The sequence below is a fragment of the Salvelinus fontinalis genome, chromosome 8 (genome assembly GCF_029448725.1).
Source record: "Salvelinus fontinalis isolate EN_2023a chromosome 8, ASM2944872v1, whole genome shotgun sequence".
Lineage (NCBI taxonomy): Eukaryota > Metazoa > Chordata > Actinopteri > Salmoniformes > Salmonidae > Salvelinus > Salvelinus fontinalis.
In genome coordinates, this window is record NC_074672.1 from 6,021,066 (window position 1) to 6,048,895 (window position 27,830).

General features: G+C 43.7%; 1 protein-coding gene across 1 annotated transcript; it reads right to left on the reverse strand.

Moving 5' to 3' along the window:
• Nucleotides 1–5,641: 5,641 nt before the first annotated feature.
• Nucleotides 5,642–26,122, reverse strand: LOC129860432 (zinc finger and SCAN domain-containing protein 2-like). The gene is made up of 2 exons (XM_055930819.1): nt 25,500–26,122; nt 5,642–9,252 (listed from the first exon to the last, which is right to left on the reverse strand). The coding sequence occupies exons 1-2, from the start codon at nt 25,849–25,851 to the stop codon at nt 8,366–8,368; spliced, it is 1,239 nt and encodes a 412-aa protein (XP_055786794.1). The 5' UTR covers nt 25,852–26,122; the 3' UTR covers nt 5,642–8,365.
• Between the last annotated feature and the right edge of the window lie 1,708 nt (nt 26,123–27,830).

Sequence of the window (27,830 nt, forward strand, 5' to 3'; positions counted from 1 at the left end):
CTATATATGATTCTCAATCAGGGACAACGATTGACAGCTGCCTCTGATTGAGAACCATATTAGGCCGAACACAGAAACAGACAAACTAGACACACAACATAGAATGCCCAGTGGGATTGACACTGATTTTCATACTAAGAGGGACTAAGAGTATTTCGATTGGTCGGTCATTGGGTTCATATATATATCTCCCTCACTAACTTTAAGCATCAGCAGACAAGGCTGTGTTGGAGATGCAGCGGGCAGACTTCATTGAGCCCTCAGACAGCCCCTGGGCGGCAGCAGTCGTCATGGTTCCGAAGAAGGGGGACTGGAGGGCTCATGACTGGAGGGTGGCTCACGACTGGAGGGCGGCTCACGACTGGAGGGCGGCTCACGACTGGCGGGCGGCTCATGACTGGCGGGCGGCTCATGACTGGCGGGCGGCTCATGACTGGCGGGCGGCTCATGACTGGCGGGCGGCTCATGACTGGCGGGTGGCTCGGGCAGCTCATGACTGGCGGGCGGCTCTGGCGGCTCCTGACTGGCGGGCGGCTCTGGCGGCTCCTGACTGGCGGGCGGCTCTGGCGGCTCCTGACTGGCGGGCGGCTCTGGCGGCTCCTGACTGGCGGGCGGCTCTGGTGGCTCCTGACTGGCGGGAGCGGCTCTGGCGGCTCCTGACTGGCGGGAGTGGCTCTGGCGGCTCCTGACTGGCTGGAGCGGTTCTGGCGGCTCCTGACTGGCGGGAGGCTCTGGCGGCTCCTGACTGGCGGCTCCTGACTGGCGGGCGGCTCTGGCGGCGCTGGGCAGAAAGGCAGCTCAGACGGCGCTGGGCAGGCAGGCAGCTCAGACGGCGCTGGGCAGGCAGGCAGCTCAGGCGGCGCTGGGCAGGCAGGCAGCTCAGGCGGTGCTGGGCAGGCAGGCAGCTCAGGCGGCGCTGGGCAGGCAGGCAGCTCAGGCGGCGCTGGGCAGACGAGCAGTGCAGGCGGCGTTGGGCAGACGGCCGACTCTGACCTGCTGAGGCGCACAGTAGCCCTGGTGCGTGGTGCCGGAACTGGTGGTACCGGACTGGAGACACGCACCTCAGGGCGAGTGCGGGGAGAAGGAACAGTGCGTACAGGGCTCTGGAGACGCACAGGAGGCTTGGTGCGTGGTGCCGGAACTGGAGGTACTGGGCTGGAGACACGCACCACAGGGAGAGTGCGTGGAGAAGGAACAGGGCTCTGGAGACACACAGGAAACCTGGTGCGTGGTGTAGGCACTGGTGGTACTGGACTGGGGTGGGAAGGTGGCGCCGGATATACCTGACCGTGCAGGCGTACTGGCTCCCTTGAGCACCGAGCCTGCCCAACCTTACCTGGTTGAATGCTCCCCGTAGCCCGACCAGTGCGGGGAGGTGGAATAACCCGCACTGGGCTGTGTTGGCAAACCGGGGACACCATGCGTAAGGCTGCCGGCCCGAGGAGACGCACTGGAGACCAGACGCGTTGAGCCGGCTTCATGGCACCTGGCTCAATGCTCAATCTAGCCCGGCCGATACGTGAAGCTGGAATGTACCGCACCGGGCTAAGCACACGTACAGGAGACACCCTGCGCTCTTCAGCATAACACGGTGTCTGCCCGTACTCCCGCTCTCCACGGTAAGCCTGGGAAGTGGGCGCAGGTTTCCTACCTGACTTCGCCACACTACCCTTTAGGACCCCCCCCCCCCCCCCCCCCAAGACATTTTTGGGGTTTCTTCTTGGGCTTCCTACCGTACTGTCGTGCTAACCTCATTCGCCGGTATCCCTCCGCACATTGCTCCATGGAATCCCAGACGGGCTCCGGCACTCTCCCTGGGTCAACCGACCACCTGTTTATTTCCTTCCAAGTGGTGTAACTCAGATCCGGCTCCCGCTGCCGAGCTAGCTCCTCAAAACGCCGCCTCTCCGCTTTTGCTGCCTCCAGCTCTGCTTTGGGGCGGCGATACTCCTCTGGCTCTGCCCAGGGTCCTTTACCGTCCAGCTCGTCCTCCCATGTCCATTTCTCCTGGTCCCGCTGCTGCTGCCGCTGCTGCCCGTTGCTACGCTGCTTGGTCCGAAATTGGTGGGTGGTTCTGTACCGGCAGCCTTCCCTCTCTTCACGAGAAGAGAGAATGTAGCAGGGATCGGACCAACACGCAGCGTAGCCAGTGCTCAACATGTTTAATTACGACAAATAAACGTGAACACTTACAAAACAAAATAACAAATGTGGCAAACCGATACAGTCCTTTCTGGTGCAGACAAAACACAAAGACAGGAAACAACCACCCACAAAATCCCAACACAAAACAAGCCACCTATATATGATTCTCAATCAGGGACAACGATTGACAGCTGCCTCTGATTGAGAACCATATTAGGCCGAACACAGAAACAGACAAACTAGACACACAACATAGAATGCCCACCCAGCTCACGTCTTGACCAACACTAAAACTTGCAAAACACATAAGAACTATGGTCAGTACGTGACACTGGGACTACTGCATCTATCTGTATTTCAATGTAAATCATATCTTTAATAATACTTCCTGTATAATATAAACTGACCTGGGATCATTAACTCTGGCACTACTGCATCTCTATCTGTATTTCAATGTAAAGCATCTCTTTAATAATACTTCCTGTATAATATAAACTGACCTGGGATCATTAACTCTGGGACTACTGCATCTATCTGTATTTCAATGTAAAGCATCTCTTTAATAATACTTCCTGTATAATATAAACTGACCTGGGATCATTAACTCTGGGACTACTGCATCTCTGTCTGTATTTCAATGTAAAGCATCTCTTTAATAATACTTCCTGTATAATATAAACTGACCTTGGATCATTAACTCTGGGACTACTGCATCTCTATCTGTATTTCAATGTAAAGCATCTCTTTAATAATACTTCCTGTTGACCTGACCAAGTGACCTCTCACATCTGATCATGCTGTGCCCTCTATGTAGCCAGTCCAGATGTGGGAGGGGTTCACCAACACAGCTGATATAACCGAGAGGATTTATGGAGAAGGGGAGAAAGGGATGAAGTGAAGGAGAGAGACTGTTATTGAAAAAATAAGGTAGTTAAAGTGACAGTGTTCAACAGGAATCTGTGTGTGGCCTCATCTGGTGTCCACACCACACGAAGTGGCTGCAGAGTACTTTATGCTGAAAAACATTAACGGACACACAAGGACAAACAATATTGCATAGTTATAGAAATAATGAAGTGTCTTACTATTCTCCATGGTTGGCCCTCGTGCCTATTCTTTGAAGGTGGAAGAAGCCACAGTTATACACAGTTATACACCTGACCCTGCTTACTGCACAACACAAACCATCAATCAGATTGATACATGAGTGTGTAGGTTATAGGGTGTCTAATTGTTCTAAACATTTTTAATATGGGTGATTTTAAAATAGCCTGTTTTATTTTTGTACAGACATCACACCCTTACCTAAACAGCACCCTCACCTGAGAAGTAGAAATCAAAGAGAGAGAAACTAAGAATTGAATAACTGCAGTTGACATAGCTAAGTAAATGGAAGAATACTCTTACTGCAATGTGAATGGCTCTTAAAAGAGCCTTTGGTTGTGCATAGTGTAGTCTATGGTGTTGCCAGGGAACAGCACCCTCTTTGAAGAAGTAGGAGGTGAAGATCTCCTGCACACGGATTTCCTCTCTTGCTCCGCTGTTGGACCCCATCCTTGAAACATCCTGCAGAGCAGCAGACTCCTCCTCTGGCACACGGCGGCGAGCTGCAGATCCTCTCCTGGTCCTTGTGTCCATCCTCATGAAGTTACGCAGGACAGTTAGCCTTCACACACCTGAATTCCTCCAGGAGGCAGTCCCAGATGTCCCTGGTCACCCAACCTTGCAGTGCCCTACACGTTAACTGTAGGCAATCGTTTTGAAGGAATCTCCAGTTACAAGGTATCTGTAGGAATATGGAAGACAATGTAATTATTAGACTGTTACATCACCAGTTCATTGTAGATTACTAAAGTATAATATTCCTGATAACAAATCATGATAACATTGGATTGATAAATGCATGGGCACACATATGTGCATGTGACAATAACAGGATCATATCAAGGATAACATCACAAATGAATACATAAATACCACTTGAAGCTTGATTGATGAGTTGATAATTTGAATCAGTTGTGCAGTGCTAAGGAAAAAACAAAATGTGCTCCTCTTTGAGTCCCCAGGACTGAAAACCACTGCTCTTCATTGGGACCTCTTCATATGTAGACAGGCTTTCATAGCGCTCTTTATCTGAGGACAGAAAACCTCACAAGAAACAGACTTCATTATAATCAAATTACACCGCACTGAATATTATTTTACTATTATCTCCATCCTCACTTCTAGGGACAGGAACTACACAAAAGTACCTGCCCCATCCAGAATAGCCTCTACTACTTTGACAGTTGGGGCTGCTATCCTTTCACCCTCCTCCATGGCTGTTAGCTAGCTACCTACAAATGCATTTGGAGTTTGTTTTTTACGTGATAAATACATCACGATAGCTAATATGAAGTTAGGTAGTTGCTGATATTTAATTCACTTAGCTATCTATCTACCTATACAGTATTTGAAGTTGCGTCCCTTGCGTCATGCAGCCATTCCTCTGGGTAACCCCGCTGTCTGAAACGCTCATCCAGACAGTGGCTTGTTTGTCATAGTCACTCTGTGTAGTACAAATCCTGTGTATGCGACTTCATTGGCTGATGGGGAGGATATTTTTTAGGGGTGTAGGGTGGAAGTTGTCTCCGCGTGACAGGGAATTCCTGTCAATCGGCTTCCTGTATAGGTCTGTGCTAAAACCACCCTCCCTCCCTCCCTCCCTCTTAGTCAAAATGTCCAGATAACTTGTTTCATGCGCATCAAAGGTGAGGGTGAATTTCAGATGTTCACTGCTTGTATTGATGAAGGAGTGGAATCGATGAAGTTCCTCTGCTGTGCCATGGAATAGATGGAACACGTCATCAATTAAGTATTTTCAGAGCCTGATAATCACGTTCTTCTCTAACAACCCCACATACAGATAGGGATAATTAGATGCTATTTTTAAACTACAATGACCATAATGACCTGCATGTTTACTTGTCTTGTCTATTTATTTTACACCTGCTATGTAAAAGAGACAGAAGAATACATGATGGTCAATGCTATCCGGGACCCTTGGGACATCCCTACCCTAACCCCTACCCTAACCCCTACCTTAACCATTTTAAATGTCCACTTCAATGGGCTAGGGACGTCCCAAGAATGTATCTCTACCTGAAAATACATGATCTAAGTGATTGATAATTGGTATTTAGCAGTCATAAAGCCTTATTTACTTTAATGAACTACTAAAATAGTGATTTTGTCAGACAGCATAGACAACAGCTCAACACTTTATTGACTGACTGATCCATTCATCCTTCCATCCCTCCTCAGCCTTCCTCTCCTCTGAAGACCCAGTGAGGGTGGAGCTCAGTCAGAGAGCTGTTGAGGGACTGGTTAGGAAGAACACTTCTACAGCCAGAGAGGTGAGAGGTCACACAAGGTTTAGATGGTAAATATTTATATTCTCTTCGCGGTTCATCACGTCAGCAAAAAAAAAAAAAAAAAAAAAAGGTTCCATCTATGTTTATTTACATTAGTGCAAATTGTCCACTGATATTGGTGTAATTTTCTAATCCTTTTGGCTGTATGAATGTTAATATCCCCTCAGACACACACATTTGATATTATGAAGGTAATTTGTGTAAAATGTACTTTCCCCTACCCATTCACCCCATCTCTTTACATTGCTTATGCATATTCAGTGGCCTGACTGTGTCCAGACTATGTCAAAGGCCCATCCTGGTAGATCTAAACCTAATGCAGTTTGGCGTGATCGTTTGACAGAAGTCACATTTAGGTGCCAGGTGGAAAAGTGGGATTGATCTGGTTGATCCATTTGTTTGTTTCTGATTTCAGTAGTTTATCCTTTGACATGGGATTGACACTGATTTTCATACTAAGAGGGACTAAGAGTATTTCGATTGGTCGGTCATTGGGTTCATATATATATCTCCCTCACTAACTTTAAGCATCAGCTGTCAGAGCAGCTTACCGATCATTGCACCTCTACACAGCCTATCTGTACACAGCCACACGCAACTACCTCATCCCCAAATTATTTATTTTTGCTCCTTTGCACCCTAGTATCTCTACTTGCACATTCATCTTCTGCACATCTATCACTCGTGTTTAATTGCTAAATTGTAATTATTTCACCACTATGGCCCATTTATTGCCTAACCTCCTTACTCCATTTGCACACACTGTATATAGATTTTTCTGTTGTGTTATTGACTGTACTTTTGTTTATCCCATGTGTAACTCTGTTGTTTTTGTCGCACTGCTTTGCTTTATCTTGGCCAGGTTGCAGTTGTAAATTAGAACTTGTTCTCAACTGGCCTAACTGGTTAAATAAAAGTGAAATAAAAATAACATTTTGTTGTTGAAATCAAATCAAGCTTTATTTATACAGCACATTGGCTTCACAGGAAAAAAAACTAATAAAAGACAATGAAAATAAACAAATATTTAGTACACAACAAACAGAAGACTAACAACTGAAAGACTAATGAGCACCCTAAGGAAATTCCATTGATTAAAATATTAATCGGATGCAATATCCAACCCAACATATAAGCTTGTTTTTTAGGAGGGGTTCTGAAAGACACTGAGGGTGTCCGCTGAAAATTGACTAGCAACAACAACTGGGACCTAAAAGAGACCCACTAAATCTACCCAAGAAGAAGCAAACAAAAGAAAAACCCACACCAAACTTAAAGACAGGAAGTAAACCAAAAAGGTGGAGCAACTAAAGGTGTTGACTCTCCACATCTATCCAGACAACTGGAACACTGGGCCAGACACTCTTAAATAGAACCTGGACCAGCTCAGGTGAACCATCTTCCCACTAACGAGATGGACAAGCCAGCACAGGTGTAACACATACTGACTAAAGAGGTGACACCAATCAGTGCGCCCTACATACTAACGAGCTATACGTGCTAAAGTCCAACCTCAAAACATAAATGGAAAAACCAAAGCCTGTAAAACCTTCCCCTTTAAGACAACAAATACATCCTATATTTTTGATGGATGAGTTCTCATCACCAACAGAAAACAACTTCCATTTCACATTATAAACAACTACAATGCTTCACCTTCACCAATATAAACATGGCGTCTACTGGCTGTCAACAATTAAAAACACGTATTTCTAATTAATAATATACAATAGATTTATTTTTTTCAAATTTTCCGAAAACTCACTTCAAGAACTCTAGTCCACTTTTTATTTAACTAGGCAAGTCAGTTAAGAACAAATTCTTATCGACAATGACGGCCTAGGATCAGTGGCTTAACTGCCCTGTTCAGGGGCAGAACAACATAATTTTACCTTGTCAGCTTGGGGATTCGATCCAGCAACCTTTCGGTTACTGCTCTAACCACTCGGCTACTGAAAGTACGTTTTAAAGTAATTTAAAAAATGACCCGAAAATACATATTTTCAACTACAACCGAACAAATATTGGACCTTGGCATAGTCTTCTTTTCAATTACATTTTGCTCCGTGGAATAGCCCCAATGTAAAAACACACTTTTAACGTGTCCAAATCAATAACCAATATGCAGAAACAGTTTGTGATATATTGAAAACCTAAACATAAAATGTGCTATGTACACAAACATCTGCCACAATAATCATATTACTTGTATTTTTTTTAAACAAGCACCTTATAAACTGCACAAGCAGCAATAAATCGCTGATATCGATTAGGGAGGAAAACAGGTTGTACGTGATGTTGAAAACAATACAACTAAAAAAACACATGGAAAAGGAGATATCTTTCACCTCACTGGTTAGAAGACAGTCAGCTACATTTTGGAGTGATGCATTTAAATGTAGGGGTCGCTAAAGAAAGGAACGCAACACATGTCATAACTAATCGATATCATGTTGAAATCAATTGTGCGAGAGGAGGGAGATGAGGTTGCATGTCCTGTTAAAACTAACAGCTCAAAAACCACATGGAATCTGGGAATAATGTGTACATCCCTGGTTAGAGGACAATTTGTAGAAAACAGATCGCTACATTTTGAAGTGTTGCATTTTGATTCAAGTGGGTCACCAACGTGGTAAGTGTAACGACTCTATTTTTGTCAGTCACTTTTTGTTAAAAGGCTAATATCCATATCATGCTGAAATCAGTTGATAAGGGGGCAAATGTTTAGGCTTCTACATTGTGACATTATTAATATACTCCTACAACAATGTGTTAATATTCTACATTGTGACATTAATTCATTGATATCATGAAACAACTATATGTACTTTCTGATGTTTAATCAAATATCTTTTATCAGAGTATCTCTTCCCACATTGATTACAGCTATAAGGTTTCTCTCCTGTGTGTGTTCTCTGGTGTCGTGTCAGATTGCTAGACTTAGTAAAACTCTTCCCACATTGAGCACAGCTATAAGGTTTCTCTCCTGTGTGTGTTCTCTGGTGTGCTGTCAGGCTGCCAGATGAAACAAAACTCTTCCCACATTGATTACAGCTAAAATATTTCTCTCCTGTGTGTGTTCTCTGGTGTACAGTCAGAACTCTAGATGAAGCAAAACTCTTTCCACATTGGTTACAGCTATAAGGTTTCTCTCCTGTGTGTGTTCTTTGGTGTCTAGTCCGCTTGCTAGAGGTAGTAAAACTCATCCCACATTGAGCACAGCTATAAGGTTTCTCTCCTGTGTGTGTTCTCTGGTGTGCTGTCAGGCTGCCAGATGAAACAAAACTCTTCTCACATTGATTACAGCTAAAATATTTCTCTCCTGTGTGTGTTCTCTGGTGTGCTGTCAGGCCGCCAGATGAAACAAAACTCTTCAAACATTGAATACAGCTATAAGGTTTCTCTCCTGTGTGTGTTCTCTGGTGTGATATCAGGCTGGTTGACCGAGTAAAACTCTTCCCACAGTCAGAGCAACAGTGAGATTTATCACTTGTGTGAATTCTCTGGTGTACCTTTAGTGAACCTGATCTTGAGTAACTCTTCCCACAGTCAAAGCAGCGGTGAGATCTCTTCCCTGTGGATCTCTCCGGGTGTTTCTTGAGGTGTTCTAATGTGGAGAGACTCTTCTCTGCTTTGTCAGCATCATGAGGTTGTTGAGGATCCCCAGAGGACCCACGATATTCCCGTCTCTCTCCTGTGTGAACAACAAAGTCAGACAGATGGTTAAAGGCCCACAACAGTGGAAATCCACTGTAAAACAGCGTAGCCAAGTCTGTAATGAATGTAATGATTATTTGACATTTGTCTTAAAATTAGCAAGAATAGTCATATTTTGTCTTGTTTTCACATTAGTAGTAACATCTAAGATTGTAGACTAGAAATAAGTTATTAATGTTGTTGAAACTCTAAGCAGTGTGCCAGACGACTTTTGGTCTCCAACATAGGCCCCATTTTGGGTTTGCTAAAATTGCGGCATGAGTGCGATGCACATGCAATTTGGTTGTAGAAACTCCTCCCCACTAATGAGGAAACCGATAGTTATGGATGTAGTATAGCTGCCTGGAGCAAAAATGGTGAGCAAAGATTTTAGTTTTCACAATGTATTCTGAATGTGAACGGGGGAAAACTCAGGGGAGTAACCTCCATTTCCAGGTTGCTTATGAGTGCATTTCACACTACTTTGGATTATAATTTTAAGGCTTGTTTTAACGTCCTGCTTAATATAATGTTTGTGTCATCATCGCAAATCAACTGCTTTATACTTAAAAAAACACTTCAACCAGTAAAATGCTCTTTGGCTAGCTTTTCCATCAGCCTGACAATGAGGGTTTGTACACGGTTTGCCAAATTGGCCCATAACTTCACCTAACAACAAATATAGGAAAATAGCTCTGTGTGTTGTACAATAGCCCATCCATCATGGAACAGTTCTCTACACATTATGACCAAAGTAGGGATGTTGGATCCAACGTGGAGCACGGCATAACTGTCTTTACCAGAGTAATGACTGAAGAAGCACTTTGGTTGTTGTTGCATGTCGTGATGTTTGTCATGCGATTATCATTCAGAAAATGATTTCCTGGATCAGCTGATAATAGTTGAACATGTGACTAACAAAACAGCTACAGTATTAAGAATTCTGTGTAATTATTGAAGAACCGCGTTAATGACAGTATCTATTTAGGTGTTGTCAATAAAGTTACGATATTTGTATATTTACTTTTTATATTTTTTATTTCACCCTTATTTAACCAGGTTGGCCAGTTGAGAACAAGTTCTCATTTACAACTGTGACCTGGCCAAGATAAAGCAAAGCAGTGCGACAAAAACAACACAGAGTTACACATGGAATAAACAAGAGTACAGTCAATAACACAATTGAAAAAAAGAGTCTATATACAGTGTGTGCAAATGGCGTGAGGAGGTAGGCAATAAATAGGCCATAGTAGCGAAGTAATTACAATTTAGCAAATTAACACCGGAGTGATAGATGTGCAGATGATGATGTGCAAGTAGAAATACTGGTGTTCAAAAGAGCAAAAAAAGTAAATAAAAACATGGGGATGAGGTAGGTAGTTGGATGGGCTATTTACTGATGGGCTGTGTACAGCTGCAGCGATCGGTAAGCTGCTCAGATAGCTGATGCTTAACGTTAGTGAGGGAGATATAAGTCTCCAACTTCAGCGATTCGTTCCAGTCATTGGCAGCAGAGAACTGGAATAAAGGTGGCCAAAGGGGGTGTTGGCTTTGGGGATGACCAGTGAGAGATACCTGCTGGAGCGCATGCTACGGGTGGGTGTTGCTATGGTGACCAGTGAGCTGAGTTAAGGCGGAGCTTAACTTAGCAAAGACTTATAGATGACCTGGAGCCAATGGGTTTGGCGACGAATATGTAGCGAGGACCAGCCGACAAGAGCATACAGGTCCCAGTGGTGGGTGGTATATGGGGCTTTAGTGACAAAACAGATGGAACTGTGATAGACTGCTTCCAATATGCTGAGTAGAGTGTTGGAGGCTATTTTGTAAATTACATCGCCGAAGTCAAGGATCGGTAGGATAGTCAGTTTTACGAGGGTATGTTTTGCAGCGTAAGTGAAGGAGGCTTTGTTGCGAAATAGGAAGCCGGTTTTAGATTTAATTTTGGATTGGAGATGCTATATATTAGTCTGGAAGGAGAGTTTACAGTCTAACCAGACACCTAGTGTCACACCCTGGCCTTAGTTATCTTTGTTTTCTTTATTATTTTTGTTAGGTCAGGGTGTGACATGGGGAAGGTTTGTGTTTGGGTGGTTATATGGTTAAGGGGTTGTTGGGTTTTGTGTGTGTGGTTTTGTGTTGAGTGAGTATGTCTAGGTATGTCTATGGTTTAGTGAGGGTTTCTAGGTATGTCTATGGTTGCCTGAGTGGTTTCTCAATCAGAGACAGGTGTCTTTCATTTGTCTCTGATTGGGAGTCATATTTTAGGCGGCCATAGGCATCATGTGCTTGTTGGGTCATTGATTTAGTCATTGTCTTAGTCTGTGTCTAGGTCTGTTTCAGGTTTGCATGTTTTGCATTTAGTTGGTTTTGGTTTCACGTTCTTGGATTTGTTGTTTTGCTTCGTTAGTTCCTCTCCTAAATAAAGAGAAGATGTATTATTTACACGCTGCGCCTTGGTCCTTTCTCTCTCCCATGGACGATCGTGACAGAATGACCCAACCAATTTGGACCAAGCAGCGTGAAAGGAGGGAACCAGAGCCCGTTGTGCAGATACTGGAGGTGAGCAATGGGAAGGATACAGAGACTGTTAAGGAGTTAATGAGGAGTTTGGAGGAGAGTGAAAAGAGGGACCTGCTGTGTTGGTGCGTGAGGCACGACATCCACCCGACAGAGCGTGTGCGGGAGGTGATGTTACCTGAGTCAGTTCTCCATGCTCGTCCTGAGTTGCGTGCTAACCGTCTGGGAATGACAGTCCCACGAACCAGGCCTCCTGTGTGCATTCCTAGTCCTACACCTCCTGTAACACCTTTCCGCCCCAGCCCAGTACCACCAGTTCCGGCACCACGCCCCAGGATTCCAGGGTGTCTCCAGAGCCCTGTTCGCATTGTTGCTTCTCCCCGCACTCGCCCTGAGGTGCGTGTCCTCATCCCGGTACCACCTGTGCCGGTACCACGCACTAGGCCTACAGTGCGCTTTAAGAGCCCAGTGTTTCCTGTTGCTGCTCCCCGCACTAGCCTTCAGGTGCGTGTCCCTAGCCCGGTACCACCAGTTCCGGCACCACGCACCAGGCCTATAGTGCGTCTCAGCCGGCCAGAGCTGCCAGTCTGCCCCGAGCCGTCAGAGCTGCCAGTCTGCCCCGAGCCGTCAGAGCTGCCCCGAGCCGTCAGAGCTGCCAGTCTGCCCCGAGCCGTCAGAGCTGCCAGTCTGCCCCGAGCCGTCAGAGCTGCCAGTCTGCCCCGAGCCGTCAGAGCTGCCAGTCTGCCCCGAGCCGTCAGAGCTGCCAGTCTGCCCCGAGCCGTCAGAGCTGCCAGTCTGCCCCGAGCCGTCAGAGCTGCCAGTCTGCCCCGAGCCGTCAGAGCTGCCAGTCTGCCCCGAGTCGTCAGAGCTGCCAGTCTACCCAGCGCCATCTGAGCCATCCGTCTACCCAGCGCCATCTGAGCCATCCGTCTACCCAGCGCCGTCTGAGCCATCCGTCTACCCAGCACCATCTGAGCCATCCGTCTACCCAGCGCCATCTGAGCCATCCGTCTGCCCAGCGCTGTCTGAGCCATCCGTCTGCCACGAGCCAGAGTCGCCCGCCAGCCATGATCAGCCGGAGTCGCCCGCCAGCCATGATCAGCCGGAGTCGCCCGCCAGCCATGATCAGCCGGAGTCGCCCGCCAGCCATGATCAGCCAGAGTCGCCCGCCAGCCATGATCAGCCAGAGTCGCCCGCCAGCCATGATCAGCCAGAGTCGCCCGCCAGCCATGATCAGCCAGAGTCGCCCACCAGCCATGATCAGCCAGAGTCGCCCACCAGCCATGATCAGCCAGAGTGGCCCGCCAGCCAGGATCGGCTGAATCCGCCATTCAGCCAGGATCTACCAGAGACACCGAAGCGGAGATCGACTATGGTGGAGTGGGGGCCACGTTCTGCACCCGAGCCGCCGCCATATTAAGGCCTACCCCGGATCCTCCCCTAGACTTTATGTTGGTGCGCCCGGTGTTCGCACCTTAAGGGGGGGGTTATGTCACACCCTGACCTTAGTTATCTTTGTTTTCTTTATTATTTTTGTTAGGTCAGGGTGTGACATGGGGAAGGTTTGTGTTTGGGTGGTTATATGGTTAAGGGGTTGTTGGGTTTTGTGTGTGTGGTTTTGTGTTGAGTGAGTATGTCTAGGTATGTCTATGGTTTAGTGAGGGTTTCTAGGTATGTCTATGGTTGCCTGAGTGGTTACTCAATCAGAGACAGGTGTCTTTCATTTGTCTCTGATTGGGAGCCATATTTTAGGCGGCCATAGGCATCATGTGTTTGTTGGGTCATTGATTTAGTCATTGTCTTAGTCTGTGTCTAGGTCTGTTTCAGGTTTGCATGTTTTGCATTTAGTCGGTTTTGGTTTCACGTTCTTGGATTTGTTGTTTTGCTTCGTTAGTTCCTCTCCTAAATAAAGAGAAGATGTATTATTTACACGCTGCGCCTTGGTCCTTTCTCTCTCCCATGGACGATCGTGACACCTAGGTATTGTAGTTGTCCACATAGAAAAACTAACAGGTCTGTGAAAGCCAGAATTCTTACTGGTTGGTAGGTGATCAAATACTTATGTCATGCAATAAAATGCAAATTAATTACCTAAAAATCATACAATGTGATTTTCTGGATTTTTGTTTTAGATTCCGTCTCTCACAGTTGAAGTGTACCTATGATAAAAATTACAGACCTCTACATGCTTTATAAGTAGGAAAACCTGCAAAATCGGCAGTGTATCAAATACTTCTTCTCCCCACTGTATTCTAAGTCAGAACCGTCCAGAGTAGTGATGCTAGTCGGGCAGGTGCGGGCAGCGATCGGTTGTTGATTGATCGGTTGTTCTTATCGACTGTTGAGTCTGCCGATAAGAATATGGTGATTGACAGAGTTGAAAGCCTTGGCTAGGTCAATGAAGATGGCTGCACAGTACTGTCTTTTATCGATGGCGGTTATGATATCGTTTAGAACCTTGAGTGTGGCTGAGGTGCACCCGTGACCAGCTGAGAAACCGGATTGCACAGCGGAGAAGGTACGGTGGGATTCAAAATGCTCAGTGATCTGTTTGTTAACTTGGCTTTCGAAGACTTTAGAAAGGCAGGGCAGGATGGATATAGGTCTGTAACAGTTTGGGTCTAGAGTGTCACCCCCTTTGAAGAGGGGGATGACCGCGGCAGCTTCCAAATCTTTAGGAATCTCGGACGATACGAAAGAGAGTTTGAACAGACTAGTAATAGGGGTTACCACAATGGAGGCAGATCATTTTAGAGAGAGAGGGTCCAGATTGTCTAGCCCAGCTGATTTGTTTGGGTCCAGGTTTTGCAGCTCTCTCAGATTTGGGTGAAGGAGAAGCTGGGGAGGCTTGGGCAAGTAGCTGCAGGGGGTGTGGAGCTGTTGGCCGGGGTTGGGGTAGCCAGGAGGAAAGCATGGCCAGCTGTAGAGAAATGCTTATTGAGATTCTCGATTATCGTGGCGTTATCGGTGGTGACAGTGTTTCCTGGGATGAGGTGCTCTTATTCTCCATGGACTTTACAGTGTCACAAAACCTTTTGGTATTATAGCTACAGGATGCAAATTTCTGTTTGAAAAAGCTAGCCTTTGCTTTCCTAACTGACTGTGTGTATTGGTTCCTGACTCTGAAAAGTTGCATATCACGAGGACTAATTGATGCTAGTGCAGTACGCCACAGGATGTTTTTGTGCTGGTCGAGGGCAGTCAGGTCTGGAGTGAACGAAGGGCTATATCTGTTCTTAGTTCTACATTTTTTAAAGGGGCATGCTCATTTAAGGTGGTGAGGAAATGACTTTTAAAGAACAACCAGGCATCCTCTACTGACGGAATGAGGTCAAAATCCTTCCAGGATACCCAGGCCAGGTCGATTAGAAAGGCCTGCTTAAAGAAGTGTTTTAGGGAGCGTTTGACAGTGATGAGGGGTGGTCGTTTTACCGCAGACCCATTACGGATGCAGGCAATGATTGCTGAGATCCTGAATGAAAACAACAGAGGTGTATTTGGAGGGCAAGTTGGTCAGGATAATATCTATGAGGGTGCCCATGTTTACGGATTTAGGATTGTACCTGGTGCATTCTTTGATAATTTGTGTGAGATTGAGGGCATCTAGCTTGGATTATAGGACGGCCGAGGTGTTAAGCATATCCCAGTTTAGGTCACCTAATAGAACGAACTGAAGATAGAAAGGGGGCAATCAATTCACATATGGTGTCCAGGGCACAGCTGGGAGCTGAGGGGCGTCTATAACAGGCGGCAACAGTGAGAGACTTATTTCTGGAGAGATGAATTTTTCAAATTAGAAGCTAGAACTGTTTGATCATGGACCTGGAAAGTATGACAGAACTCTGCAGGCCATCTCTGCAGTAGATTGCAACTCCTCTCTTTTTGACAGTTCTATCTTGACGGAAAATGTTGTGGTTGGGGATGGAAATTTCAGAATTTTTGGTTGCCTTCCTAAGCCAGGATTCAGACACAGCAAGGACATTAAGGTTGGCGGAGTTAGCTAAAGCAGTGAGTAAAACAAACTTAGGGAGGAGGCTTCTAATGTTAACATGCATGAAACCAAGGCTTTTTCGATCACAGAAGTCAACAAATGAGGGTGCCTGGGGACACGCAGGGCCTGGGTTATCCTCTACATCACCCGGGGAACAGAGGAGTAGGATGAGGGTATGGCTAAAGGCTATCAGAACTGGTCGAATAGTGCGTTGGGAACAGAGAATAAAAGGAGCAGATTTCTGGGCGTGGTAGGATAGATTCAATGCATAATGTACAGACAGGGTTTGGTAGGGTGCGGGTACAGTGGAGGTAAACTTGGCATTGAGTGACGATAAGAGAGGTTGCATCTCTGGAGGCACTAGTTATGCTAGGTGAGATCACCGCATGTCTGGGGGGTGGGACAAAAGAGCTCTCTGAGCCATGTTGAGTGGGACTAGGGGCTCCACAGTAAAATAAAACAATGACAACTACCCTAAACAACAGTATACAAGGCATATTGACATTAGAGAGAGACAAAGCGAGGCATAAAGCAATCACAGGTGTTGATTGGGAGAGCTAGCTAAGACAACAACAGGTAAAATGGCGATGAATGGGCAGAGAGGGTCAGTTAACTACACACAGGGCCTGAGTTCGAGGCTGTGGCTGACAGATAAACAAAATAAACAAAATGGAGACCCGTGATTAATGAACAAACCAGCAGGCATCAGCTATGTAGCCAAGTGATCATAGGGCCCAGTGGACAGCAATATATTAAACAGGGAAGCCGTTAGGTAGTCGTTACTATGCTAGCCGGGAGATGCGCCTGGCTCGAGGCTAATTGGTGCTAGCTTCGGGACAAAGGCGTCACCGACGTCCTGCAAAGGCCGGTTGAGGGCACATAGGACAGAATTACGTCGGCAGACCAGTCGTGATGGATCGGCGGGGCTCGGTGTTGACAAAGGGTCCAGGCCAATTGGAAAAAGAGGTATTGTAGCTGGAGAAATTTTCTTTGCTAGCCGGGAGAAGCATCTGGCTCGAGGCTAACTGGTGCTAGATTCGGGACAAGGGCGTTAGCCACTATAGCCAATCCGGTGCAAAGGTCCAGAGCTTACGGCAGGAATCCGGTGATGTAGTGGCTTCTAGTTGTCTTAGTGAAGAGTCTGGGAGACATCAGCTGTGTAGCCGAGTGATCATAGGGTCCACTGAGCAGGCCGGGTGATGGGCCTGGCTCAAGGCTAGCTTCGAGGCTGGGCCACTCGGTAGCAGCTAGCTAGCTGCGATTATCTGGTGTAATGGTCCAGAGCTTACGGCAGTAATACGGTGATGTAATGGAGTAAAACAGTCCGATATGCTCAGGGTTGATATCGCGCTGTGCAGACTGGCAGGTATTATCCAGGCTAAAAGCAGCTGGTGTCCGAGCTAAAAAAGGTAAAGACTGCTAGCAGTGGCTAACAATGACTAAATAGCTAGTAGCTAATTAGCTGGATAGCTTCTGATGGCTAGCTGCTGATGGAGGTTCTTACTATAAGGTCAAAAAAATAGCAGATCCGTATCACACTGGGTCAGGCGGGTTGCCGGAAGGTATATTTAATTTTAAAATGGAAAAAAATATTGAAATATATTGCAAAATATACAAAAGAAGATGAAAAAAACATAACAACAAACACAATTTACTGCTACGCTATCTTGGATTACAAGACGGCTCTCAGTTAAAAACCATTGGATTTAGCAAACTCTGAAATTATTTAGTATTTCTGTGCCCACGAAAACCGTTTTCCCAGCATAACATAAGGAGCCACTAAATGATACGTAGTTTGAGTGCATTTCAGAATACAAAACAACTGTCTGACAGCAAGATCCCCTATTTAAGTTGAAGTTCATCATATGACAAGCTTAACGTTATGACTATAACTACTGTTCCCTGAAGGAGGGAAACTAGGTACAACATACTATTAAATCCACACGTTAAACTACTGTTCCCTGAAGGAGGGAAACTAGGTACAACATACTATTCTACAGGTGATGAGTGTGAGGCTCGGATTTCTTCCTTAAATTTATAACGGCTCTTCACCGACCCAGGAAGGGGTGGGGCCAAACTGGTGTTGTACCTTGTTTCCCTCCTTCAGGGAAGTGTAATTATAATCAAAGTTACACTCCCTTTCAGTCGGTCAACTTCGGTACAACATACTATGGGGAAATAGAATCATTCCCCAACCGACCCAAACGGACACTAAATGAAACGGCCCCTGGCAGACCATCCAGACCTGACCCAGCAAAAGATGCGGCAGTTTTGTCAATGTATTCATTGTCTTTCGTTTGAAACACTCCTGCCAATGTTGAGAAAGGTCACACGCAAATTTAGGCCTATGAATGTGCCCATTTGGAGATGTCTGATAGTATTTCTGATTGTCTTAACGCACCACCACTAATGAGTTGTGGAGCTTCTGAAAGTAATTTTTTCTTCACCTCAAACAGCAAGTAAACAAAGTCTAATTAAAATCAATTGTGAATGACAATAGTTCCTCAAAGTATTTTCGTAAAATATTTCCAGCTCTCGCCCTTTCGATAACCACTCAGCATAAAAGGGAAAAATTTAACGCTCTGATCCAGTGGAAATGTCATAAAATACCTGATTACTTCTTATTCTTTGCACAAATAGCCGACAGCTGTGTCTGTCCCAAACTCACTGGCGCAGGAATATTTTATATTATACAATATTTTATACAATGTTGCAAGCTTGCTATCTCCAGTTTTGGGCCGACCAAGTTGATAGTTGATACAATGTTTCCAGTTAAGTTGTAGACAGGTCATGTGCAGCCAATGTGATTTATAGGATATTTTCTACCTGCAGGCTGCAATATTTAAATTTGTTGGCTTTATGTAGGATATTTTTACATAGTTGGCAATGGCAATAAAAGTTACTTTTAAATTTGTATAATTTTCATTTAGATTTAGATAGAATGTAGATTAATCTACATTCTATGATTAATCTACATTCTATGATTTTGATATACTATTATGAATTATTTTAAACTGTTCCAGTAAAATGTGCAGATGAAAATCCTTACTGGGACGCAGATAGGTAGAAATGGTAAGATAACTTGGCACTCCAAATGGAAAAGGTTGCTGACCTCTGGTGTAGCCCATTACCGGAAACTTCAAGAGCATAACGGCAGTATTTTTCTCCTTCTGGTTAGGTTATCTTGGTTATCTTGGCTCCCTCGAGTCATTTGCGTGTCTTAATTATTTAATCAAACGCATGCTTAAAGCATCAGACCAGTTCAGTACATATAGTTGATCTTATTAAAACACATGGGGTGTGTATATATATGGAAAAATACATACATTTCAACCAATCGATTGAATTAGAATGAACAGACGACTCTTGGGTGACTAAGATTTATTTTAGGTGGGGACAGCACTAGAACATGATTTTGGGGCTCCTGAGTGTTGCAGCAGTCTAAGACACTGCATCTCAGTGCTTGAGGCGTCACTACAGACCCCCCTGTTCGAGTCCAGGCTGTGTCACAACCGGCCGTGATTGTGAATTAAATAAAGGTTACATTTTAAATTAAATAAACATAGTTCATGCAGGAAGTTCAGACCCCTCCCCTTTTAACACATTTTGTTATGTTACAGCTTTATTTTAAAATGGATTTAAAAAAAAATAGAATCCTCATTAATCTACACACGATAAAGAAAAAGTGGAAACAGGTAAAAAACTGAAATACCTTATTTACATACATTTTCAGACCCTTTGCTATGAGACTCAAAATTGCATTAATGTGCATCCTGTTTCCATTAATCATCCTTGAGATGTATCTACAACTTGTTCAGAGTCCACCTGTGATAAATTCAATTGATTGGACATGATTTGGAAGGCACACACCTGTCTATATAAGGTCCCAGAGTTGACAGTGCATGTCAGAGCAAAAACCAAGCAATGAGGTCGAAGCAATTGTCTGTAGAGCTCCAAGACAGGATTGTGTCGAGGCACAGATCTGGAGAAGGGTACCAAAAAAAATTCTGCAGCATTGAAGGTCCCCAAGAACACAGTGGCCTCCATCATTCTTAAATTAAATACTCTTCCTAGCGCTGGTCACTGAGCGATTGGGGGAGAAGGGCCTTGGTCAGGGAGGTGACCAAAAACCTGATGGTGACTCTGACAGAGCTCCAAAGTTCCTCTATGGAGATGGGAGAACCTTCCAGAAGGACAACCATCTCTGCAGCACTCCACCAATCAGACCAACCAGACGGAAACCACGCCTCAGTAAAAGGCACACGACAGCCCACTTGGAGTTTGACAAAAGGCACCTTAAGACTCTAAGACCATGAGAAACAAGATTCTCTGGCTTGTTGAAACCAAGATTGAACTCTTTGGCCTGAATGCCAAGCTTCACGTCTGGAGGAAACCTGGCACCATCCCTACGGTGAAGCATGGTGGTGGCAGGATGATGCTGTGGGGATATTTTTCAGCAGCAGGGACTGGGAAACTAGTCAGGATCGAGGGAAATATTAACAGAGCAAAGTGCAGAGAGATCCTTGATGAAAGACCTGCTCCAGAGTGCTCAGTACCTCAGACTAGGGCAAAGGTTCACCGTCCAACAGGACAACGACCTTAAGCACACAGCCAAGACAACGCAGGAGTGGCTTCAGTAGAAGTCTCTGAATGTTCTTGAGTGACATAGCCAGAGCCCGGACTTGAGCCCGAGCTAACATCTCTGGAGAGACCTGAAAATAGCTGTGCAGTGATGTTCCCATCCAACTTTACAAAGCTAGAGAGGATCTGCAGAGAAGGATGGGAGAAACTCCCCAAATGCAGGTGTGCCAAATAAATTAGCTAAATGAAAGGGAAAAAAACAAATTTAATAAAATTTAGAATAAGGCTTTAAAACTTCTTGTCAATAGGGGGGCACTGTTTTCACTTTGGAAAAAATTGTGCCCAATTTAAACGGCCTCGTACTCTATTCTAGATCATACAATATGCATATTATTATTACTATTGGATAGAAAACACTCTCAAGTTTCTAAAACAGTTTGAATTATATCTGTGAGTAAAACAGAACTCATTTTGCAGCAAACTTCCATATAGGAAGTGAAAAATCTGAAAACGAGGCTCTGTTTCAGGGCCTGCCTATTCAATTGCCTTATATTTAGCGATATGCATGCACTTCATACGCCTTCCACTAGATGTCAACAGGCAGTGGAAGGTGGAATGGGGTGTCTAACTTGATCTGAGGTCGAACAAGAGCTTTTGGAGTGACAGGTCAGCCATTTTGTCAGTTTTCCAAGGCGCGCGAAGGAACTCCACATTGTCTTCTGAAAAGCGGTCGGTATACACGGCGAATATCTCCGGCTCTGATTTTATTTGATACATTTGATAATAACATCATAAAGTAGGTTTTTTCAACCGAGTTTTATCAGTTTATTCAACGTTTATTGGGACTTTTGGAGTTTTCCGTTCTTTGCGCCAAGAGAGGATGGGAATGTTAGTAACCTTGGCTAGCATTGTGGCGCGAATTCGACAGAAGAAATGGACATTCTAAAACCAAACAACGATTTATTCTGGACCAAGGACTCCTTGTACAACATTCTGATGGAAGCTCAACAAAAGTAAGAAAAAATGTATGATGTTATTTCGTATTTCTGTGTAAAATATTGACTCCTATTCTCCGCCGTGTTGGTGAGTGCTGTCTCACAATAACGCAAGCTGTATGTTATGGTAAAGTTATTTAAAAAAATCTAACACAGCGGTTGCATTAAGAACCAGTGTATCTTTCATTTGCCATACCACAAGTATTTTTATGTAAAGTTTATGATGAGTTCTTTGGTCAGATTAGGTGAGTGTCCAAAATATCTCTGGACATTCTGGGAAAATGTTGCTACATATTCACAATGTATAACCACGATTGCAGCGCTAAATATGCACATTTTCGAACAAAACATAAGTGTATTGTATAACATGATGTTATAAGACTGTCATCTGATGAAGTTGTCCAAAGGTTAGTGATTAATTTTATATCTTTTGCTGGTTTTTGCGAAAGCTACCTTGTGGTGAATAAATGCATTTGTGTGTTTGGCTATTGTGGTAAGCTAATATAATTCTACATTGTGTTTTTGCTGTAAAACACTTTAAAAAAAATATTGGCTGGATTCACAAGATGTTTATCTTTCATTTGCTGTACACCATGTATTTTTCATAAATGTTTTAGGATGAGTATTTATGTATTTCACGTTGCTCTCTGTAATTATTCTGGCTGCTTCGGTGCTATTTGTGATGGTAGCTGCAATGTAAAACTATGATTTATACCTCAAATATTCACATTTTTCGAACAAAACATAAATGTATTGTATAACATGTTATAAGACTGTCATCTGATGAAGTTGTTTCTTGGTTAGTGACTAATTATATCTCTATTTTGTCGGTTTTGTGAAAGCTACATATGCGGTGGAAACATGGTGAAAATATGTGGTTGTGTGTTTGGCTATTGTGGTTAGCTAATAGAAATACATAGTGTTTTCGCTGTAAAACATTTTAAAAATCGGAAATGATGGCTGGATTCACAAGATGTTTATCTTTCATTTGCTGTATTGGACTTGTGATTTCGTGAAAATTATATTATATGATATCCCTGTCCCGTTAGGCTAGGCTATGCTAGTCAGCATTTTTGATGAGGAGGATCCCGGATCCGGGACGGATATTAAGTAAAGGTTAAAGTAACAAAAACGTGGAAAAAGTCAAGGGGTCTGAATACTTTCCAAATGGACTGTATACAGCAACAGCTCCCCCATAAGCATTCCTGTCTTTCCTGTAGATGTTATATCCCTGTATTGCTACTGCTGTATCAAATGAATTATCTCAGAGAGTTTCAGATGAACAGTACAATGCATTCCAAATTCAATAGGCAGGCAAGTAAACAAAAACGTTTTCAAATAAAAACTATTCCAGAAAATGTCAACGCGTATATAAAGCCTGTCCAAGAGACTGTCAACCAATCGTGTTCACATTGTCATACTGTGACACACAGTTCCTAAGCTAATTCTCACAAAATCCCTTTTTAAAGTCAGGGTATGAGTCGAGAAACATTCGTACTTTCAAGGAAAATAGGGAATGTTACGATTGCAAAGCTATACGATATTACAGAGAACAAGTGAATTATCTCACATCTCTGAAAATATTTGTATTGTTGTGCTTCTTGTTTAGAGAGGGTAATTCATGCCAATATTATTTTCTTTAAGGTGTTAATACGAATCGAAAGGAGTTTCCAATATCCTCATTTCTTAAAGTATTTCTGGTGATAGCAAGTGATAGTGAAGGATGGCTAGGTCTATTTGACACATTGCCCTCCCATGGCAGCATTTACCAGCCACCAGGTCCAGAAGCTTTAAAACCACATAAAAAATATTTTGGGATTCTGGGATTCTCTGCCTCTAACCCTATTACAGGGGCTGAGTCAATGTCTTTCTGGTGCTCTTTCATGAGGCCCTAGGAGGGGTGCGTCACTTGAGTGGGTTGAGTTACTGACGTGATCTTCCTGTCTGGGTTGGCGCCTGACCATTGTAAGTTGGTGGTTGAAGATATCCCTCTAGTGGTGCGGGGGCTGTGCTTTGGCAAAGTGGGTGGGGTTATATCCTTCCTGTTTGGCCCTGTCCGGGGATATCATCGGATGGGGCCACAGTGTCTCCTGACCCCTCCTGTCTCAAGCCTCCAGTATTTTTGCTGCAGTAGTTTATGTGTCGGGGGGCTAGGGTCAGTTGGTTATATCTGGAGTACTTCTCCTGTCTTATCCAGTGTCCTGTGTGAATTTAAGTACGCTCTCTCTAATTCTCTCCTTCTCTCTTTCTTTCTCTCTCTCGGAGGACCTGAGCCCTAGGACCATGCGTCAGGACGACCGGGCATGATGACTCCTTGCTGTCCCCAGTCCACCTGGCCTTGCTGCTGTTCCAGTTTCAACTGTTCTGCCTGCGCTTATGGAACCCTGACCTGTCCACCGGACGTGCTACCTGTCCCAGACCTGCTGTTTTCAACTCTTAATGATCGGCTATGAAAAGCCAACTGACATTTATTCCTGATTATTATTTGACCATGCTGGTCATTTATGAACATTTTGAACATCTTGGCCATGTTCTGTTATAATCTCCACCCGGCACAGCCAGAAGAGGACTGGCCACCCCTCATAGCCTGGTTCCTCTCTAGGTTTCTTCCTAGGTTTTGGCCTTTCTGGGGAGTTTTTCCCAGCCACCGTGCTTCTACACCTGCATTGCTTGCTGTTTGAGGTTTTAGGCTGGGTTTCTGTACAGCACTTCGAGATATTAGCTGATGTACGAAGGGCTATATAAAATAAACTTGATTTAAAACTCAATTATATTTTTGCCCGAAGTTAAGATATAAATTATTCAAACTGAACATAATTCATGCTGGTTATTTTTTTAGGCTATTTTAGTTTTGGAGTCAAATATAGTTTTGGAATAGTTTTCATTTTTCAAACAGGTTTGTTGTTCTATTTCAGTTTACTAAATAGTTTCCCCCTAATTACTTTTTCTATAATAAGCATGGAGGTTTCCCCTATCAACCAGTCATAGGTACTGGTGACAAAGCTCCTCGTAACCTAGCTGGGAATGGGACAGACGGAACCCTTCTGTGGTAACAGACAGGGGCAATTTGTAATCAAATCTAATTCCCAGGAATGGGGTTCATATGAACCACAGAGACTGTGTGTGGGATAATAACATGGCCCTGTCCAACCCTGCTTGTTCCCTCGACTCCACTACCAACCACCAATCTCCAACAGGGCCCTTAACCTGTATCACTAGACACCTCATAGTGAACTACAAGAAGGAATCAGCAATGAATCCCAATAATGACACACCTCTAGGGAGGGGTGTCAGCAACATTTAAAAAAAATATATATAGTGTTTTATGACAAACCGTTTTTTACAAATCCATCAAGACACCAACTTAAACTTTACCGTGAAAATGCTTTACCGAGCAGTTATTATTAAATTATTCAATTATTTTGATGTGAAATGAAAGTATTGTGTGAAATTATTTTGATGTAATATGAAAGTACAGCGATTTATGTTTCTAGAAACGTAACGCAATTGAGAATCGATTCACATTTAGGTGGAATATTTGACTATTTTAGCTGCCATAGCCAGTCTACCTCTAAAAATAACATACAGTCCTTGGACCTTGAGGAGTAATGGGGGCAGCAATCAGCAGTAGAAACAATAACAAAGCGTACTCCCTGCCCGTTTCGGTAAAAAGTTGAGGGATGGGGCTGGAGAAATGTAACCATCCATGATATCAACATTCTAGTTTTAACCATGTTTTGAGGATACACAATGTTTGTTTATATTTACTGACAAACATTGGAGTAAAAAAAAAATGCTTATATTTGGGTTCTGATGGGGTACGACATTTGAACTAAGCTCATGAGGCATTTATAAGTGATTTCTTCAAGAAACAAATGGGTACATATCATTAATGTATGATTCCCAAAATGGATGAAACAACTGCTGATTGCCCCTTTAAGACTACCTATTGGGCTAATCTAATAGAAAATATTGAGGACTACAGTATTTCAGGAATTGTCATTGGACGCATTTGATCAATTGTTAACGTTTGGTTGATGGTCCACACTTGATGTTCTACACATTACAGTGTAGCTTCAGCCAGTCCTACAGAACAACATTAAAATGTAGAACCCCTAAACTGCATATTGATTCAATGACTGCAGAGACGGTACTTACTGGTGTTTAACAGATCTCCAACCTCCTCTTCTTCCTCCAATGTGACAGTAATCTCCCCCTCCTCATCTTTCACTCCAAAAACTGCATCCTCCTCTTTCTCCTCTTCTTTTACTGTAACATCCTCCCTCTCTTTCACTCTGAACATATCTTCCTCTTCTTTCACTCTGAACGCATCTCCCTCTTCTTTCACTGAAACGTCTTTCTCTTCTTCTTTCACGGTAACAGCCTCACCCTCTACTTGTTTTTGTATTGAAACAGCCTCCTCTTCCTCCTCCTCTTTGACGAGAGCTTCTTTCTCCGTCCAGCAGACCGCCTCTTCTTTAGCAGGAGGAGAGAAACTTAGTGAACTCATGGTCGGGGATGTTAGCTAGCTAGCATTTGCGACTAGCCTAGTTCTAAGCTAACTTAGCAAACCAGCTAGCTGACAAACAACGTAAATATATAATTAAATGAGTCAACAAGTACATACGACAGAAGTGTGTAATAGCGACTAATATACGCCAAAACAGTGTAAAGAGCGTGAATGTTGTAGCTATGTTTGCTAGAAAGCTACCGAGGTGTCTGACTAGCTGTTGTTGTTGAAGGAGCGTCCCGTCCACTAGATTATACGTCACACTGGCAGCATCGCCTGAACCTAAAAGACGCACGTCGCCATCTGCTGACTGGAGTGGGGAACGCAGTTGAGGAACCAAAATTGTATTTTTCATTTATTTCATATAAGTTGACTATTACATTAAGTCGTTCAAAGAGAAGCATGTGTTGTTTGATTCGTGTTTAATGAGTGAGAATTTAAAACAAACTTTACACCCACTACGTATTTGCATTGAACCATACTTCTGACATGGATCATTTTGACCCAAGATGCATATCTTTTATCAGAGCCAAAATGTGGTTTATTCAAATCTTCCAATTTTTCATGACTTTGTCAATCAAATTGTTCTTAATAAATCTAAATCATGGTTTAGTGTTCCTGTATCAAAATTGACATTTAACAAATTAAAATCCTTTGGAGTCATTTTGACCCCAGCCAAAATGCACCTTTGATAAATAGGACATTTATATCAAATCAAAATCAAATCACATTTTATTGGTCACATACACATGTTTAGCAGATGTTATTGCGTGTGTAGCAACATTCTTGTGGTTCTAGCTCCGACAGTGCAGTAATATCTAACAAGTAATATCTAACAATTTCCCAACATATACCCAATACACACACATCTAAGTATTTGAATCTAGGTTTCTCTGTAGACATGATCCATCCCACCAGAGGGTGGAGGGGCACCTGTATCAGTGGTTTTGACCAGATAGACACCTGCAGACACACAGTATAGTGCCTCCCATGTACTCGCCTAAGATTGGAAATTTCTATACCACGTATCATGTGACTGTGTACAAAACTGCCAATGGTAGAAAACTCGGCCAGCGGTATACAGTGAATTCGTAAAGTATTCAGACCCCTTCACCTTTTCCACATTTTGTTACGTTACAGCCTTACTCTAAAATTTATTAAATAGAAAAAATTTGAATAATTTTTCAACCTCATCAACCTTCACAATGACATCACCATACCCCATAATGACATCACAATACCCCACAATACCCCACAATGACAAACCCAAAACAGGTTTTTAGACATTTTTACAAATGTATTTACTTAAGTATTCAGAACCTTTGCTATGAGACTCGAAATTGAGCTCAGGTGCATCCTGATTCCACTAATCATCCTTGAGATGTTTCTACAACTTGATTGGAGTCCACCTGTGATAAATTCAATTGATTGGACATGATTTGGAAAGGCACACACTTTTCTATATAAGGTCCCACAGGTAACAGTGCATGTCAGAGCCACTCCTGAAGCCACTCCTCAGCAAAAAGGTACATGGCAGCCCGCTTGGAGTTTGCCAAAAGGCACCTGAAGGACTCTCAGACAATGAGAAACAGGATTCTCTGGTCTGATTAAACCAAGATTGAACTCTTTGGTCTGAATGCCAAGTGTCATGTCTGGAGGAAAATTGGCACCGTCCCTACGGTAAAGCATGGTGGTGGTAGCATCATACTGTGGAGATGTTTTTCAGCAGCAGTGCAAATTGTCCACTGGTATTGGTGTAATTTCTCACCCATTTTGTCAGTAGGAAAGTTAATTTCCCCTCAGGAACACACATTAAGTCTTTGTTATTATGAAGGTAATTTGTGTAGAATGTACTTTTCCCCACTACTCTTTACATTGCTTATTTATATTCGGTGGCCTGACTGACTATGTCAAAGGCCCATCCTGGTAGATCTGAACCTAATGCAGCTAGGAGTGATCAGATGACAGAAGTCACATTT